The following is a 20,260-nucleotide window of genomic DNA, read 5'->3' as shown; positions in this document are numbered from 1 at the left end:
CTACTGGTATAGTCATTTTGACTACTTGCTCTTCAGTAGTTCTAGTCGGGTCCAGTAGTCCTAGTGTTAAACGAGTCCAGTAGTCCTAGTGTTAAAGAGAACCTGTCGGCATTGTATTAGACAGGTGAGGAGAGGTATTGCAGTATTGGACTCAGGGCACAACAATTAAAATGACATCTGTTTGGTGATTTGTTGCAGGAGAAATCTTGCTTTTTGGTAACTTGACAATTATCCTGCAAGTGCACTTTGGGCATGTTGATGCACTTGCAGTCCATGGCTCTATTTCAGTTCTCCCTGCCTGGCAGTGCCTTCCGTTGCTTGGTTTACAGCATAGACAGAGTCTATTGTTGACGTCATCTATGCTCCTGGGTGAAATCTTGCACATTCATCCTCGTCTTTGATATGATATATAGCCATATCATGCACACTATGCCACTATCCCAAAGAATCGAGCTATGAAGTGGGACAAAATAGGTGTCATCAAATTGTTGCACTCTGACCAATACTGCAATACCTCTTGCTGACTCCCTGTCAGGTTGTCTTTAAATATCTTTTATTGATTACTGTTACAGAACCCCCCAGCACCAAGAATGTTATGCAGTATATGTATGTATAATAGTTTCCATGTGAAATGCATCAGTCCACAGGCTGTGCCCCTGGACAAGATATTCTCTTTCTGACCTCCCCCCTCCACCTTTGTAATTCCCACAGTAAATATTGGCAGGCTCCGGCCCCCTGCGGCTATTGTAATGTAGGTCTGGCCTGCTGTGTTCCTATTGGCCTGCCCTGTGTATCTGTGATATATATTCTGTGTGCTGTAAATAAAGGTTGTTCTTTTAGACTGGAAATACGTGGAATAGCAGTCAGCTTTTATATGCTCTCACGTAATCAAGGAATTCCAGCCAGCGTCCTTCATTCAAAATCCAGCAGAAGCAGAGTGGACCTCCTGAAACACGGGGTGGTACTGAAAGAGGTACCCCAGCTTAGTAGACCCCGTTACAATTACTAAGACCCAATGATTATTGAAGGGGTTTGCCAATTAAAAGTTAAAGGTGGTCCAAGAGTAGGAAATGTTCTAAAATAAAGAAATAACCATTACTACCTGTTGAATCCCCTGCCACTTCAGTGCCATCCATTTTAGTTCTGTAGTGATGATGCCCCTTCTATCATTCATATAACTAAAGCAGCAAATAACTGGCCTCAGCAATCATGTTTGTATGCAGGTTATTGCCACTGAGGTCACTGATTGGCTGCAATGGTCACATAAATGGATGTGAAAGATTCCTACATGGAAATATTGTGTGGCATCCTTTTCAATGCCTGTGTTAAACCTCTGATTTAATTGTGACATGTACATAGCCTTACAAAGTTGCATAATGTTATGTTGATGCTATAAATGAACAAAAGAGAAATTGACTTCTAATCAGTATTTGGTGTGACCCCCATTGTTTTCACAACAGCAATGAAGCATCAACTCTTTAAGGTACAATTGCACACAGTTTTTTAAAGGACTCGGCAAGAAGGTTGTTCCAAAATTTTGGAGAACTAACCACAGATCTTCTTTGGATGTATGATTGCACAAATCCTCTTGTCTCTTTTTCTATCCCAGACTGCCTCAGTGATGTTGAGATCAGGGTTCTGTTGGGGAGTCGGACATATCTTCACTTCCAGGGCTTCTTCCTCTTTTGACGCTGACGATATCCTCTGTTTTTGTGTATAGTTGAGTAGCTTGGTCTTGTTTCCATGTCAAAGGTATGGCTTTTTAGAAGCAACTTTTCCATGAAGACCACTTCTGACCACATACTATTGAAATAGTAGATGGGTGTAGCTGGATCCCACAGGTTGTACAGCTATTTTAAAGAGAAGTAAACACGTAAAATAAATGTGTTTTTCATCTGATTTACTAAGTTTTCTTGTTCAACCACTCCGTCCGTCTTTGGTCGTCAACGTTGCCCATTACTTGATGTCTTGATTGCTGAGAAATATAGGCAGATATTTACCCATTATGCAATTCGAGTGGAGTGGCATTTAGTTGGCTCCATAGTTATTATGCAGCATGACAATAACTCCACACATACAGCCAATGTTATTAAGAACTATCTTCTGCATGAGAACAATCATTAAGAACAATCTTCAACATACCGATGTACAAGGAGTTCTGGAAGTGATGATATGGCCCCCACTGGGACTATGCGATGGCACAAAAGGAATTGTGCAAACCTTCATCCACAGAAGATCTGTTGTTACTTCTCCCAAGATATTTGGAACAACTTCCATGAAGAATGGATGTTTGATGCTGTTTTGAGGACAAAGGGTGGTCACACCAAACAATGATTTGATTTAGATTTTTTTCTTTTGTTTATTCATTTTGCATTTTCTCTGAGGACAGAGCAGAGTACTGCAGTGTGCAGGTGATGGGAAAGGTCTGAGAGGCCCGGTGCCTGCGCACTGCAGGAATTGGTCTGCCCTCAACGGGGCAGATCAGTACGCCTGCGCCGGAGAGCTACACAAAGCAAGCAGGATGACGATATCGCATGAAGATTGGAGGTGCCGGAACCCGGACCTCCAACACCCATTGGACCGGCCTGCCCTCGGGTGAGTATAATAAAACTTGTTTTTCTTCTCTTTCAGGTCAGATCTGGGGCTTATTTGCAGCATTACAGAATGCTGTAGATAAGCCCCGAAAAGCAGTGGCCGCATCTTATAGCGGCAAAACGAGGTGACAGGTTCAGTTTAAAGGTAACCATTTGTATACATGTAAAAGTCATTTTTTCGATGTTGAAGCTGTCCATAGTAAATAGATTTTTATTTCCACAATACACTATAAAGATTTGTAATATACAGTGGGGCAAAAAAGTATTTAGTCAGTCAGCAATAGTGCAAGTTCCACCACTTAAAAAGATGAGAGGCGTCTGTAATTTACATCATAGGTAGACCTCAACTATGGGAGACAAACTGAGAAAAAAAAATCCAGAAAATCACATTGTCTGTTTTTTTAACATTTTATTTGCATATTATGGTGGAAAATAAGTATTTGGTCAGAAACAAACAATCAAGATTTCTGGCTCTCACAGACCTGTAACTTCTTCTTTAAGAGTCTCCTCTTTCCTCCACTCATTACCTGTAGTAATGGCACCTGTTTAAACTTGTTATCAGTATAAAAAGACACCTGTGCACACCCTCAAACAGTCTGACTCCAAACTCCACTATGGTGAAGACCAAAGAGCTGTCAAAGGACACCAGAAACAAAATTGTAGCCCTGCACCAGGCTGGGAAGACTGAATCTGCATTAGCCAACCAGCTTGGAGTGAAGAAATCAACAGTGGGAGCAATAATTAGAAAATGGAAGACATACAAGACCACTGATAATCTCTCTCGATCTGGGGCTCCATGCAAAATCCCACCCCGTGGGGTCAGAATGATCACAAGAACGGTGAGCAAAAATCCCAGAACCACGCGGGGGGACCTAGTGAATGAACTGCAGAGAGCTGGGACCAATGTAACAAGGCCTACCATAAGTAACACACTACGCCACCATGGACTCAGATCCTGCAGTGCCAGACGTGTCCCACTGCTTAAGCCAGTACATGTCCGGGCCCGTCTGAAGTTTGCTAGAAAGCATTTGGATGATCCAGAGGAGTTTTGGGAGAATGTCGTATGGTCTGATGAAACCAAACTGGAACTGTTTGGTAGAAACACAACTTGTCGTGTTTGGAGGAAAAAGAATACTGAGTTGAATCCATCAAACACCATACCTACTGTAAAGCATGGTGGTGGAAACATCATCCTTTGGGGCTGTTTCTCTGCAAAGGGGCCAGGACGACTGATCCGGGTACATGAAAAAATGAATGAGGCCATGTATCGTGAGATTTTGAGTGCAAACCTCCTTCCATCAGCAAGGGCATTGAAGATGAAACGTGGCTGGGTCTTTCAACATGACAATGATCCAAAGCACACCGCCAGGGCAACGAAGGAGTGGCTTCGTAAGAAGCATTTCAAGGTCCTGGAGTGGCCTAGCCAGTCTCCAGATCTCAACCCTATAGAAAACCTTTGGAGGGAGTTGAAAGTCCTTGTTGCCAAGCGAAAAGCCAAAAACATCACTGCTCTAGAGGAGATCTGCATGGAGGAATGGGCCAACATACCAACAACAGTGTGTGGCAACCTTGTGAAGACTTACAGAAAACGTTTAACCTCTGTCATTGCCAACAAAGGATATATTACAAAGTATTGAGATGAAATTTTGTTTCTGACCAAATACTTATTTTCCACCATAATATGCAAATAAAATGATAAAAAAACAGAAAATGTGATTTTCTGGATTTTTTTTTCTCAGTTTGTCTCCCATAGTTGAGGTCTACCTATGATGTAAATTACAGACGCCTCTCATCTTTTTAAGTGGTGGAACTTGCACTATTGCTGACTGACTAAATACTTCTTTGCCCCACTGTATAGTCTGTCTGGCACAGTAGGTAAACATTTACCTCTTCCAATACTTTTTCTCTGCATTAGTTTATCAGGACAACTACTATAATAAATAAGCTGTTTTCACTATGTAAAGAGCTGGCCATGTACTTTTTCCAGCGTGGAGCAGCGGTACGTCGATCTTATTGTTGTGTTTATTAGAGATTTTCTTGCTTGTCAGTTTAAAGTGCACAAATCTCTCATAGAAAGTTGTTCAGCCTCACGAATCAATGTTTCCATTCAGTGACAGTAAGCAGAGGAAGACTGCGGGCTGGATCTCATGTATACATAAGGCCTACATTAGCGTTTCTGTCATGCATCTTTATTCCTCTTTGCAGGGAGCATCCTAATACACAACCCTGAACACAGGCTGGAGACTGGGCTTCTGGAAAATTCTTCATTCTTTGAGCTAAAAGTTAATGTTTAAGGGGGTGGGTGTGAACACCTCTGTCCATCTAGAGGGTCATTCCCAATAGAGAGGGAGAACACTAAGCCACATGTTTAGGGAGGCAGTTGATGCAGAGACGTCGAGGAGTGAGGATCTGTTGGTGAGGTCCTGGTGCCCCTGTATGGATGACCTATGGAAATTGGAGATGGGTTGCTGGCTGGAGCCACGTGTTACAGTTTTGATATCTATCATCTGGTTGTGAGGAAATATCTTAAGAACTGTTGTTGCCGGTTGAAGCTTGATACATGTGCTGCGGTCGTAATAGCTATCGTCTGGATGTGAGGAACTATCTTAATGTTTATTGTTGCCAGCTGAAGCGGGAGAAGTGCTACGGTTGTGGTATGGATCATGGACTGTGACTACAGACTATACTGGCGGAAGACACAAAAGCAGTGGGTGTACAAAAGTTGGGAGACAATGGATATCACCTGGTACGGGGAAGTGGAACAATTGGCCCCAAGATGGGATCTTGTGGACAGGGGACATTGCATTGTGACCAAATACCTGGAATTGCTGTAAGACCATTGATGTAAATAATAAAAATAGTTGCATTGTTACCCTGCCTAGGTGATTATAACAACCCAGAATCTCAGATCTTCACACACTATGATGAAGACAGATCACAATGACATTATCAACGACTAGGAATATTGATGCTGACAATGTTACTTTTGCTGATGGAAATAAACAAAAGCCAAACAGAAACCCAAATGGACTCCATTAATTGGTTGCAACAATCAGCATTATTGCAACATTTTATTGTATTTAATGGAGTTTTTTACGGTTGAAAATATTGTAGTCATATACTTCTTTAAAGTGGGTGGGTATGTACCCACAATGTCTTATTCAGGTGGATTCCGCCTAGAATCCGACTGAAAAAGTATTGCAAAACCACCACAAAAAATGTACATCATGCACAACATGTCGAAAACACAATGCTGTGCACATTTTCAATCTTTAATTGCTTCTTTTAACCACTTCAGGAAAAAAAAGCTGCAGACTTTTTCCAGAATCTGCTTTGTGAGTGAAAACTTTGGCATTGGAGTAAAGATGTCGTGTGAACATAGCCTACAGCAAATTAATATTTTCACAATGGTTTTTTTGTGTGTAATTTTTGCAGTTTGTGGCAATATATTTTTTTTTTTGCAAAAGCCAGCATGCTCTCTTCATGGATTTTTTTAGCTATTTTCCAATAGAATTCTCTATTGGACTAGAAAAATCCAAACATAGCATGTACTAAAGAGGCCTCAAACGAGCCCAAAGGTGTCTTTGGGAGGCATAGGCTTTCTTCATCCACAAACAATTCTGGTGAAACTACATGATAACGCTGTAGGTATAAATTCATTAATTCTGATCAATGTAAATATATTCTGAGTGACTTTTTCTTTGCTCATATGATTTTACGCAATCAATAGCAGATGGACTTGTACTACCTACTGTAAAATATAAACAACCCAAAACCCCAGAGTTGTGTGCTCATCGAATACTTTTCCAAACCATTGCCCAGTACCAGGTAAAAAATTTTCACAGCATAACAGAAGCAGTATAGAGATGCTTACCATATTCGCATCATCATCAATGTTATTGCTGTAATCAATTTTGGGCTCCTCAAGATGAGGCTGAGGTGTGACGTTTGGCAGCACAGTTTTTCCATTACAGCCTTGATAATCTATGGGCAGGCTGGGTTTATTCTGTAACGCGTAAGTGTAAGGAACGTGCAACGTGTCGAGTGCTTCTCTTTTGTCCACTAGCTCCATTACATTACAAGAAGAGCCTTTACGAACGGACATCTCCTCATCAGACGTTTCGCCTTCTGAACTCTCCTTCCCATCGGCAGAGAGCAAGGATTTATGTTCCCCACTCTGCACTTGTCGCTTAATGCTGGAGGTTCGTCCGATGCTGTTCCAACTAGACCTTCGGCTGTTCCAACTGCACACGGCACCCCAAGAACTATGCGTGGAATTCCGTGTACTGGGCTGGAGACACAAAAATACAAATAAGTGATTTGTTGTTTTTTTTCTTTTTCCCAAAAGACCTGTTCAATTGACATGAAAAATGTATCATTCATACCATAGACTTGATCTCACTGCCATGAGGACCATCAGAAACGCTGCTCTGCCTACGAGATTCACAACCCAGAGATAGTTCTCCAAACAGAGAATTTTTTGGCACAGGCATGGGAGTGGCAGCTGTATGAATGATGAGAGGTGGTTGTAAATTGGCCTTTACCTCCGGTAATCCATGTAATGGAGTAACTAAAAAAGAGTTGAGTGATGATTGACTTGAAATAAGCTACAGCAATTCTAGAGTGCTACTGACGCAAGCAATTGTTAACTATGGGGTTACGCTTTTTCTGAGGCACTGGGGAACTTGTTTCAATATCTGTAGCATGCTGGAAGCAAAGAGAAAAGGATGCGTGATGGTTTTCATGTTAAAACAAAAAAAATCTACAGTATTAATAACAACGACATATCACAACTTCCAGGGACTATGCTTCACCAGGAAGGCAAACCAACATCTATATACAGAGCTAGGAACCCAATGACAATTCCAGCATCTATATATAGAGCTGGGAACCTATTGATATTTCCTTCTATACACAGAGCTAGGAACCCATGGATATTTCCAGTATCTATATACAGAGTTAGAAAACTAGAGATATTTCCAACATCTATATACTGTATAAAGCTGGGACCCATGGATATTTTCAACATACATACATTGACCAATTAACATATGGATATGTTGAATATCTGTACATACTGTAGAGCTAGGGACCTATGGATATTTGCAACACCTGTATATAGACCAATTAACCTATGCGGACAAAAAATGGAAGGCAGCACTCCAGGTTTTAGCAAAAAATATACGGTAAGTGGACTTTGTTGGGTCCATATGACGTGGTGCAACGCTTCAGCTTCCAAAAGCCTTTCTCAAGCAGTCGAAAAGTTGCACCACGCCATGTGGGCCCAATAAAGTCCACTCATATTTTTTACTAAAACCTGGAGTGCTGCCTTCCATCTTTTTGGTCCCTGTATATTTGGCAAATATGTGGATTACGGTAGTTGCTTGGAGGCCTGTGCACCCATTTAATTGTATGTGCTGTTCGATTTTTTTCTATCCAATTAACTCATGGATATTTCCAATATCTATACAAAGAGCTAGGAACCTATAGATATTTTCAACATCTATATATACAATGGGGAAAATAAGTATTTGATAAACTGCCTATTTTGCAAGTTTTCCCACCTACAAAGAATGGAGAGGTCTGTAATTTTTATTGTAGGTAACTTCAACTGTGAGACAGAATCTAAAAATAAAAACCAGAAAATCACAATGTATGATTTGTAAATAATTAAATTGCATTTTATTGCATGAAATTTAAGAAACCCTCCTACTCTGCACTCATTACCTGTATTAATTCCATCGGTTTCAACTCAATACTTGTATAAAAGACACCTGTCCTCGAACTCAGGCTATGTGCACACATTGCGGATTAGCCTTAGGAATTTCTGGTGCGGATTCTGCATGTTTTGGCAGAAAACGCAGCTGCGGATTTGTCGCGTTTTTTGTGCGGATCCGCAGCGTTTTTTGTGCGGTTCTGTTGCGGTTTTTGTGCTGATTTTCAGCTTTTTTTTACCCCTGTGGATTTCTATAATGGAATGGGTACAAAAACGCTGCAGATCCGCAAAAATGAAGTGACATGCTACTTCTTTTAATCCGCAGCACAGCGTTTTTTTTCTCATTGATTTACATTGTACTGTAAATCAATTGCTGATCTGCAGCATTTCTGCACCTCAAAAAATGCTGTGGATTCGCAGAGAATCCGCAACGTGTGCACATACCCTCAATCAATGTGATTTTCTAGATTTTTTTTTAAGATTCTGTCTCTCACAGTTGAAGTGTTACTACGATAAAAAGTACAGACCTCCCCATTCTTTGTAGGTGGGAAATCTTGCTAAATCGGCAGTGCATCCTATACTTATTTTACCCACTGTAGACCTATTAACCTATGGATGTTTCCAACATCTGTACATAGGTCTAGAAATCTATGGATATGTCCAAAATCTGTACATATAGATAGGAAACCATGCATAGTTCCAACATCTACAGTATATACAGACTTTTGAACCTATGGAGTTATAAGGGTTATTTGAAAAATTGGGAATTTGATGTGATTTGATCAAAATCACAACAGTATAAATGTTTTCCTTTTATCAGTATTCTGTGGTTTAAGTTCACAGTCCCCTTACATGTTCTCATGTCATAATAATTGCTGCAAATTTTGGAAGTCATTGGCATCACTAAGGCATGTCAGAAAATTGCATTGGCTGGTGACTGTGAGGCAAGACTCCCAAGACAGAAATAGTCACGGCAATCTACTGTGTGCTGGTCCCTATCTGGGCACATGGATGCCACAGAACGGGGACATGCTGTAGTGGACTCGATCCATCCACATGAAATAGGAATGGTTCAGTAGTGGTTTGAAAATGTTTCCAAGCAATAATTAATGTAAAACTGTTTGCTCCATAAATCAGTAACGTAAACCTCACAGCTCATTCGTGCTGCTAGAGCCATGGACAGAGTTAATCAATATACTGACCCTGCCATTTCAGCCAGACACATATAAAAGTCAAGCAGGAACCATGCAGCAAGGATGACTAGTCCCCAGTGGCGTCTTCCCGGTCTGCTCCCCTTGTGTGACATGTCACTCCCTATGCGCAGAGAAGCAGAGTGGGGAAAAGCCGCTGTGAGTGGCCTCTTGGACTAGTCACCCAAGCGGCATGGTCCCTGGATGGCTGAGAAATATATGTTCTCTCTGTAGCGCAAAGCCAGAAAAGAAAGAGCCGGTGTCTGATTCATCCTGCTTGTAGTTTTTGGCAGCGTGAATCAGCTCTTGGCTTCTCTTTAAGGTGAAATATGAATAACTTGCACAGCTATTCAACAAAATATAGATAGAAATTATAATATAGTAAATATTACCAATAGTACTGCAATTTTGCCCCCATTCATACAGTTGTATGGACCATTATTCTTACTCACAAGACACATTGGAAAGGCTTTTACGAATTCCACATTCATCTGGAGCACTTTCAGAACCAGACAGGGAGCCACCACCCTGTAATTAGACAGGTAAAGTAATAGTTAATTAGGTAATAGTTAAAGGATTGTCCAATTACATTATATTTTGGGCTATAAATTGTAGTATTGTAAATTGTAAATACTATACTGAGTATTACTTATCTTCCCCATGCCCAGCATCTGCTCTCCGTCGCTTCTTAATCTCTGTTGTTTGTCTGCAGTGCTGATGTCACATCAGCAGCACTGCAGCTAATCACTCAGCTCAACGGCTTTGCCCGTGAGAGGCGGTGCTTTACCCAGGGAGGGCAAGTAATACTCAAATTGTCCTGAAGAGGCAACCCCTTTAATTATTTGGATTATGGTAGAATCATGTTCATATCGAAACAAACCTTTGTCATACTCACTGATCGGGTTGTAGGTTTAAACTGCATTGACACACATACCAATCTCACAGATTATGAAATAGGTCTAAGATAACCATTTATACCAACCAAAATTTCTAGTCTTCTTCATCTGTTTTGATCATCTTGCAATAAAACCTTTCTATTAGATTTGGTTTGAATCTATTCAGAAGACCACGACAGTGTTCTGTCGCTGATAGACCTGGGTCGCGAGCGGCTCTTCTTTTGGTTAGCTAGTCTGTGGAAAAGTCACGTGTGTGTCCTGCTGTAAAGATGATGTCGCACCAGGCCAAAAAATTAAAAATGACCCACGGATGCCGTCAGGTGAGAGGCATTTCACATGGCTCCCATCCAGTTTCCACAGATTAGTGAAGCGGCCAATGGCCTTGGTCGTGTGAATCAAAGATCGCACCAAACGGGCATTTACATATACAGTTTTAGTCTGATTGGACACAAAGCGATCTGGTATCTGTATGCAGCGCCCCAGAGTCCTGGTCGTTGCAGTAATGTTATTTTTCCACCAGGGGGAGTGATGTTACGTCTGAAGGCAATGAAGGAGATCTCTTTACCAGGTATCACAACCACAAAACACACTTCACACTCCAATCCGCCAGGGGGAGCCATGCTTCTATCTATTAGGGCACTCCTCACACTTAGGTAAAACTGGTGGGTTGGTTAGGAAGTTAGACAGAAGCTGACTGGAGGGAGTAGGAGATAGTCAGTGAGTCACGACCGAGTTTGGCAGAGGCTGGTTGGAGTGGGTTCCAGCCAGCTCTAGACTGCGGCCTGCGGAAGGCGAGGGTACACGGAGCTGCGCCTGCATCCCATGCAGCAGCATCCCACAAAAGAGACATTGAAAGGAATTGTGTTGCAGTGAGTGAGAAACAAAGTCATAGCAACAGGAGAGGAACATCAGCGGAAGACCAGCTAGAAGCAGGCTGCCTCCTTCTGAAGCGCAGATCCGGTGGCCAGAACACCGAGGGAGTAAGGATCTCTATGCCGTTACTTCAGAGACTGGCAGGACAGTTGATTCCACGTTGGCTGCCCCACCATATACCCAGGAGGCACGGTGGCAACTTGTGGGGGCCGGGGCATCTTTATGGTCCCTATAAAAAGCCTCAGGCCACCAGTCATACGGGTTTGTACTATCCGTCAGGGGGACAGAGAGGAAGAGACTTAACATCTACAATAGTTGTGAGGACCTTACCGAGTTGCTCAGCAGGGAGGTACTACAACACCCAGGCGCTAGAGGAAGGCTATTGAATTCCACCTGGATAAGGAGACTCTGGATTTGCCTTCACACCGGCCGGACTCTGCCTACCCTGTGGTCCCTACCCTTAACTGTGGATGCTGAAGTCTTCAGTAAAGGTAAAGAGACTGCAACCTTGTGTCCTCGTTATTCACTGTGCCTTACATCATCCACCATCCACCATCTACATTCTGGGAATCCCTTTGGACATACTTCACCTGTGGGAAGGTATACCATCTAGCTGCCACAACACCCCAGCGTCGGTCACCCTGACCGAATACCACAGGTGGCGTCATGAACATTATCCCTTTAAAGACCTTTCCCCCAAATTCACAGCGGACGTTCCCCTAGGGCCACGGACCGGGTCAGCCACCGTGACATCCCCACCGAGAACGGAAGGGCCCAGATCTGAGTAACCCCTTGGGGGGGCGCTGCATGTACATGTAAAAGAACTCCAAAATTGTAACCAAGTCAATCACTTTTGTGGATATGTTGAAGGCTCATCAGAAGATCACATTACCTTATATCCCTAGGGGGTCATTTACTAGAACTGACCAGTGGCATTAAATGATCGCTGACTATCTACAGCACTCTGCTCTTCAGATGCTCACAGCAGGATCAGTTCTGTCCACTTATGCTGCCAAAAATGATATTTTATGTAGTACAAAAGATCATTTCACCCTACAAACAAGCATCTTTGCTCATTCATCAAGGTAGCATAGTTCTTAGGAACACTCATTCATGATAATCTTTCAGTGTAAATGCACTTTAAGATGACAGGTTTTTTTTTCGAACACAAATATAAGGACATACACTGAGAACTGAAAGAATAAAATGACATGATCCAAGAAGTGATTGTGCTCACCACAAGAGAGTCAACAGGCAGGTGTATACAGCTTAGGTGCGCACTCATGTCTTCTCTTTTGGATACTTCCTGTAAAAAAAATAATCTTGTACATGCATAATAAAACCACAAAGTATCTCTTACCACATCATCATAATGATAAATAGTTACTGATGTACTGTATATATAAATCTAAATACATATATACCTAATTGAGAGATGCATCAAATTAATTCCAGAGCTCCCGTTATTAAGGTTGAGCATATAAAATGGCAGACGTTGGCCTCATTTAGTCGTTAGCAATTTTTTGGGTTGTGCAAAAAAACAGTCTGAGTTTCATTAATGTTTTTCACCAATTTTTGGTCCATGTGTCAATTTTTACCGTCAGTGTTTCAACAGTGATTTTCTTACGTTAAAAAATAAATAAAATAAATAAACTGCAAAACTTGTATCCATTACAATGTTAATCACGAACAGCACACAGACTGCACACCGACGCCATGTGTGTTCTGTGATTTTCATAGACCATAGACTAGTTTTGGTAATTTTGATTTGTGACTTGGATCAAAATTGGACATGTCTAAGTGTGTTTTTCTTTCCGACACACAGTCCACAAAAAAACCCAAACATGTGAACAGTACCATAGACTAACATGAGCATGTGTTCGGTCAAAATCATGGTTAGAACATATATGTGAAAAATGGACATCTGAATGGATCACATCTGGGTTTCTATCCTGCAGTGGTCCTGTACAGTTCTAGTGGCGTACTTAGGCCGGTTTCACACGTCCAGATAATTCCAGTACCGGAAAAAATTGGTACCGGAATTATCCGTGTCCGTGTGCCCCTACGTTTCTGTGGCACATTAGTGTGGCACACGTGCGGCACACGTGTGCCGCCCGTGTGCCCACTGGGTACCACACGCACCGTGCTGGGTACCACACATACCAGCATCTGGTGCTGAAGCCGCAATTCATATCTTCCCTGCAGCAGCGTTTGCTGCAGAGAAGATATGAATAATAGTGTTTAAAATAAAGATCTATGTGCCAAACGCCCTCCCACCCCCTGTGCGCCCCCCTGCTGTTCTGAAAATACTCACCCAGCTCCCTCATTGGCTGTCACTGCTTCCTGTTCTGGTCGCATCTTCTCCTGTATGCGGTCACGTGGGGCCGCCGATTACAGTAATGAATATGCGGCTCCACCCCTATGGGAGGTGGGGCCGCATATTCATTACTGTAAATGAGCGGCCCCACGTGACCGCATACAGGAGAAGATGCGGCTAGAAAAGGAAGCAGCGACAGCCAATGAGGGAGCTGGGTGAGTATTTTCAGAACAGCGGGGGGGGGCGCACAGGGGGAGGGCGCACTGGGGGTGGGAGGGCGCACAGGGGGTGGGAGGGCGGGGGGCACATAGATCTTTATTTTAAACACTATTATTCATATCTTCTCTGCAGCAAACGCTGCTGCAGGGAAGATATGAATCGCGGCTTCAGCACCAGTGGGGGGGACAGCGCTTAATGTAGCGCTGTCTCCTGCACGGCACACGGACTGCACACGGACAACGTCCGTGTGCGGTACGTGTTTTACACGGACCCATTGACTTTAATGGGTCCGTGTTATATGTGCGCTCCCACGAACACTGACATGTCTCCGTGTTTGGCACACGGAGACACGGTCTGCAAAAAATCAATGACATCTGCACAGATGCATTGATTTTTATGTGTCTACGTGTGTCAGTGTCTCCGGTACGTGAGGAAACGGTCACCTCACCTACCGGAGACACTGACGTGTGAAACAGGCCTTAGGTGGTATTAATGCAATACAGTGTGGGGGGGAGAGTATTTGATACACTGTCGATTTTGCAAGTTTTCCCACCTACAAAGAATGGAGAGGTCTGTAAGTTTTACTGTAGGTACACTTCAACTGTGAGACAGAATCTAAAAATAAAAAACAGAAAATCAAGTATGATTTTTACATAATTAAATTGCATTTTATTATATTAAAGAAAAATGTGATCACCTACAAACCAGCAAGAATTCTGTCTCTCACAGACCTGTTAGTTTTTCTTTAAGAAGCCCTCCTACTCTGCACTCATTAGCTGTATTAATTGCACCTGTTTGAACTTGTTACCTGTATAAAAGACACCTGTCCACACAATCAATCACACTCCAACCTCTCCACCATGGCCAAAACCAAGAGCTGTCTAAGGACACCAGAGACAAAATTGTAGACCTGCACATGGCTGGGATAGGGTATAGGACAATAGGCAAGCAGCTTGTGAGAAAGCAACCACTGTTGGTTGAATTATTAGAAAATGGAAGATATACAAGAGGATTGTCAATTTTCCTTGGTCTGGGGCTCCATGCAGGATCTCAGGATAATTCTGAGAAAGGTCAGGAATTATCCCAGAACTACACAGGAGGACCTAGTCAATGACCTGAAGAGAACTAGGACCAAAGTCTCAAACATTACTGTTAGTAATACAATATGCCGTCATGTATTAAAATGCAGGGAACGCAAAGGAACCCCTGCTCAAACAAGCACATGTCCAGGCCTATTTAAAGTTCTCTAATGACCATCTGGATGATCCAGTGGAGGCATGGGAGAAGGTCATGTGGTCAGATGAGATCAAAATAGAACTTTTTGGTATCAACTCCACTCGCTGTGTTTGGAGGAAGAAGGATGAGTGTATATGGACTTTTCAAAAGGATTTGATAAGGTGCCACACAAAAGGTTGAAACATAAAATGAGAATAATAGGGATAGGGGAAAACGTGTGTAAGTGGGTTAAGAGCTGGCTCAGGGATAGGAAACAAAGGGTGGTTATTAATGGAGCACACTCGGACTGGGTCTCGGTGACCAGTGGGGTGCCACAGGGGTCAGTATTAGGCCTTCTTCTTTTTAACATATTTATTAATGACCTTGTAGGGGGCATAAAGAGTAGAATTTCAATATTTGCAGATGACACTAAACTCTGCAGGGTAATCAATACAGAGGAGGACAATTTTATATTACAGGATGATTTATATAAACTAGAAGCTTGGGCTGATAGATTGCAAATGAGCTTTAATGGGGATAAATGTAAGGTCATGCACTTGGGCAGAAGTAATAAGATGTATAACTATGCGCTTAATTCTAAAACTCTGGGCAAAACCGTCAAAGAAAAAGACCTGAGTGTATGGGTGGATGACAAACTCACATTTAGTGGCCAGTGTCAGACAGCTGCTACAAAGGCAAATAAAATAATGGGATGCATTAAAAGAGGCATAGGTGCTCATGAGGAGAACATAATTTTACCTCTATACAAGTCACTAGTTCGACCACACTTAGAATACTGTGTACAGTTCTGGTCTCCGGTGTATAAGAAAGACATAGCTGAACTAGAGCGGGTGCAGAGAAGAGCGACCAAGGTTATTAGAGGACTGGGGGGTCTGCAATACCAAGATAGGTTATTACACTTGGGGCTATTTAGTTTGGAAAAACGAAGGCTAAGGGGTGATCTTATTTTAATGTATAAATAAATGAGGGGACAGTACAAGGACCTTTCTGATGATCTTTTTAATCATAGACCTGAGACAGAGACAAGGGGGCATCCTCTACGTCTGGAGAAAAGAAGGTTTAAGCATAATAACAGATGCGGGTTCTTTACTGTAAGAGCAGTGAGACCATGGAACTCTCTGCCATATGATGTTGTAATGAGTGATTCATTACTTAAATTTAAGAGGGGACTGGATGCCTTTCTTGAAAAGTATAATGTTACAGGTTATATATACTAGATTCCTTGATAGGGCGTTGATCCAGGGAACTAATCTGATTGCTGTATGTGGAGTCGGGAAGGAATTTTTTTCCCCAATGTGGAGCTTTCTCTTTGCCATATGTTTTTTTTGCCTTCTTCTGGATCAACATGTTAGGGCATGTTAGGTTAGGCTATGGGTTGAACTAGATGGACTTAAAGTCTTCCTTCAACCTTAATAACTATGTTACTATGTTGCAACCTCAAGGACACTGTCCCAATCGTTGAAGCATGGTGGGGAAACATCATATTTTGGGGGTACTTTTCTGCAAAAGGGGACAGGATGGCTGCACCGTATTGAAGGAAGGATGGATAGGGGTCATGTATCGTGAGATTTTGGCCAACAACCTACTTCCCTCAGTAAGAGCATTAAAGATGGATTGTGGGTCTTCTAGCATGATAATGACCCGAAACACACAATCAGGGCAACTAAGGAGTGGCTCCGTAAGAAGCATTTCAAGGTCCTGGAGTGGCCTAGCCAGTCTCCAGACCTGAACCCCATGGAAAAATCTTTGGAGGGAGCTGAAACTTAATTTTACATAGCAACAGCCCGGAAAGCTGAGAGATCTGGAGAAGATCTGCATGGAGGAGTGGGCCAAAATCCCTGCTGCAGTGTGTGCAAACTTGGTCAAGAACTACATGAAACGTCTGACCTCTGTAATGGCAAACAAAGGTTTCTGTACCAAATATTAAGTTCTTTTTTTTCTATTATATCAAATACTTATTTCATGCAATAAAAGGCAAATTAATTATGTAATAATGATACAATGTGATTTTCTGGTTTTATTTTTAGATTCTGTCACTCACAGTTGAAGTGTACCTATGATAACAATTATAGACCTCTTTATTCTTGGTAGGAGGGAAAACTTGCAAAATCGGCAGTGTGTGTCAAATACTTCTTTTCCTCACTGTACATGAATATTTCCATGAAAAAAATACATGATTGTTTTTATAATGTACACTGTAGCAAATGTCTTGCACTAAAATGTGAACAATGTAAAGATACTGTATATTCCCAGCGTTCCAATAGATGACTGCACCTCGGTGAATGTCAACAATTAAAATACAATCTACGCTAAAATTGGTCTAATTTCTAAAACATAAATTGTTTGTGGATCCTAAAAGTAGAAGATATAAGTTCTGACTGATAGGGGAGAATAGAATGATGAATTGAGTATGTAATAGCTCTTGCTGTTATGATAAACAGCACTGAATATTATGGGAGCTGCCTCTGACGCTTCCATACACTCAGCACAAAATCATTTCTCTCTCGGTGGAAACTGAATATAAATTATGTGAATGTGAAATGAACCAGATTAACAGAACAACTGGTGCGTGCTATTTATAAAGGACACAATCAGAAACTGTTTGTGGGCATCTTGTGTGGTCCTCTGTAATAAAGGGGAAGATTTATTGTTTAGAAATTACCCTATTTTTCGAACTTGACTGTGCTGGTTGACTTGTCAGAACCCAGGTGTATGTGTGGCAGGCAGGGGGATGAGTTTTTAACAAATCCTATCCATAAAATGCATATTTTTGCTACACAGTTGACCAGCTGTGCAGTTTTTTTTTAAATTGGTAGCATGCTAACATCTATTGGCAAGGGAAGGGATTTTTGGTGAGTTTTACCCATTATCTAGAATGTGGAAGGAAAATACTAATACTAGGCTGAGTTGTACAATTATATAATCACAAAGCCAAATCAAATCAATGGCAGATTGGGCAGGATTGGGCAGGATTGGGCACAGAAATTCAAACTGGCATGTTCAAAACAGCTGACATGTCCCGGCTTTGATGCAGGCTCACCACCGGAGCCCTGCATCAAAGCGGGGTATCTGACCTCGGACGTACTATCCCGTCCGATGTCAGAAAGGAGTTAAAGTACACATATATTCCAATCTAATGTAATGTCTTACCTCAGTCTGAAACCCTTCAACAAGAATAGCCACCAAGAGGTTGAATAGGACGTAGTTTCCAAATGTCATCAGTGCAATAAAATAAAGTGCTGCCCATGAGGATGTTGAGGCCATTCCATTATAAAGAACTTTATTCCAGTCTTCCTGTGTTAAAATCTAAAGTGGCCAATCAGATAATTAGAATAATGTCAAGTAGAAGATGGGGTTGTTTTTATTTTTGTACATACGTTACCAATCATACAATACCTGGAATACAGTCACTGTCGCCCAAAGCAGAGAGTCAAAATTCTTCCTATCGGGGACAGTGTCTCCATCCTTTTCTGATGCAAATTTGCAGCCAAAAAGATGCATTCCTAAAATGCTGGCAAATATATAAATATATATAAAAAACTATACAAAAAAGCAAAACTATTAGACAAACATAGATTATCATCATCTATTGTAGTGCATTTGAAAGAAAAATCCTTTCCTGGGAATTAATAGTTTTACTTGTTAAATTGACATTATATGTAACAAAGATTGTAAAAACAAATTATGTAGTTGATGGTAAGGACACAGAAGAAATTAAGGAGGTATTAGTGGTCTACTTGCGTCCAGCAAATATCCATGGCAAGTTATTCATTCATATTCCAGTAAGTTCATGGTAAAGACATAGATAATATTGTTGGGCTTTGAGTCAATCATTGGGAACATACTGTATGTCCCAATTCATCAAAAATCTGTGTTTTTTGCGCCAGTCTTAATTAGGTGGCGTACTGAGGTCAGACGCTCCTGATTCATTAAAAAGTGCCTCTTAATGAATTACATAGGAGTGTCTGATAAATCTAACTTCAGTCATAATTCATGATGAGCTGTGGCGTCACACCATCCAACCATCTAGGCAGATATGGGTGTAACTGGCATGAAAGGTACAAATGTTGAAAAAAAAATTTTGCAACGCTGCTTTCCATAAAAATGTAACTTTTCAAAGCGATTTATGTCAACATTCTGGTGTACTTGCTTTGATGAATCCGGGCAGTAGAATCTAGCAGCCAAAAAATGTCATGAAAAAACTGTTCTGCGTAGATCATGAGTAAAAATGTAAACAAAAATATTAGCAATTAATAATACATTAATAGAAATACACAAGCCTACTACAATCCTCTTCCTAATTATGTAGCTGAACTAGGCAAATGCCAACTGACCTACCATTCACCACTCCCAGAGAACACTGCCTAACTATGGAAGCTACCTTAGATGTCTCCTATCAGACTGCAGAGCATATTACCTCTTTTTCTTATCCTTGAGCACCAAGAACCTCTGGACTCTGATCGCTATTGATGACAGACAATATATTGTATTTTCCTACTGTACTCCTTGTGGACCGCAGAAAGTATAGCCTAGAGCAGTGTTCCCCAACTCCGGTCCTCAAGAGCCACCAACAGGTCATGTTTTCAGGATTTCCTTAGTATTTCACAGGTGATGGAATTATTGCCTGTGAAGGTGATGCAATTGTCACCTGTGCAATACTAAGGAAATCCTGAAAACATGACCTGTTGGTGGCTCTTGAGGACCGGACTTGGGGAACACTGGCCTAGAGGAAGAATATTTGCTCTAAATGAATAGTGTTGTCTATGCCTACAGATCACACATGCTGGATTTATGCTGTCAGTGAATGAAAACAATCTTATTTACAACAGGAAGGTTGAAATCTGTCTGGATTATATCTAATTAACACATTTTTATGCCTACATTGGGGCGACTGTTATTATGGTGGGCTTAGATGTCCCACTATATGTTCATATTTTATTTGGCAATGTCAAAGACAACCATCTTGATTTTGCAATTTCTCTTTTTATTATAATAATAATAATGATAATAATAATAATACCAACCTGAATATAAAGATAAAGAGCATCAGCAGCATGCAAAATGTGGCAACATTGTCCATGGTCTTCATCAATACTACAAGCTGGCGCTGCAGTGCTGGCATAAAGCGCACTAGCTTCAGGACCCTCATGAGACGAAAAGTCCTCAGCACAGAGAGACCACCACCCTGCTGTCCAGTTATTTCCCAGACACTGCAGGAA

General features: G+C 41.6%; 1 protein-coding gene across 3 annotated transcripts in view; it reads right to left on the bottom strand.

Annotated features, from left to right (window-relative positions):
• Positions 1 to 20,260, bottom strand: part of CACNA1G (calcium voltage-gated channel subunit alpha1 G) — a 501,367-nt gene that overhangs the window by 168,993 nt on the left and 312,114 nt on the right. For all 3 annotated transcript variants that reach the window (XM_069752407.1, XM_069752406.1, XM_069752405.1), the window contains exons 11-17: positions 20,066 to 20,251; positions 18,438 to 18,552; positions 18,192 to 18,347; positions 12,507 to 12,575; positions 9,953 to 10,028; positions 6,980 to 7,164; positions 6,469 to 6,885 (exon numbers count right to left, since the gene is read on the bottom strand). In XM_069752407.1, coding sequence (XP_069608508.1) covers positions 6,469 to 6,885; positions 6,980 to 7,164; positions 9,953 to 10,028; positions 12,507 to 12,575; positions 18,192 to 18,347; positions 18,438 to 18,552; positions 20,066 to 20,251 — 1,204 coding nt within the window. The remainder of the gene's footprint in view (positions 1 to 6,468; positions 6,886 to 6,979; positions 7,165 to 9,952; positions 10,029 to 12,506; positions 12,576 to 18,191; positions 18,348 to 18,437; positions 18,553 to 20,065; positions 20,252 to 20,260) is intronic.

The sequence above is a fragment of the Ranitomeya imitator genome, chromosome 2, assembly GCF_032444005.1.
Source record: "Ranitomeya imitator isolate aRanImi1 chromosome 2, aRanImi1.pri, whole genome shotgun sequence".
Lineage (NCBI taxonomy): Eukaryota > Metazoa > Chordata > Amphibia > Anura > Dendrobatidae > Ranitomeya > Ranitomeya imitator.
Note: the sequence above shows the minus strand (reverse complement) of the source record. Positions and strands in the feature narration are given on the sequence as shown.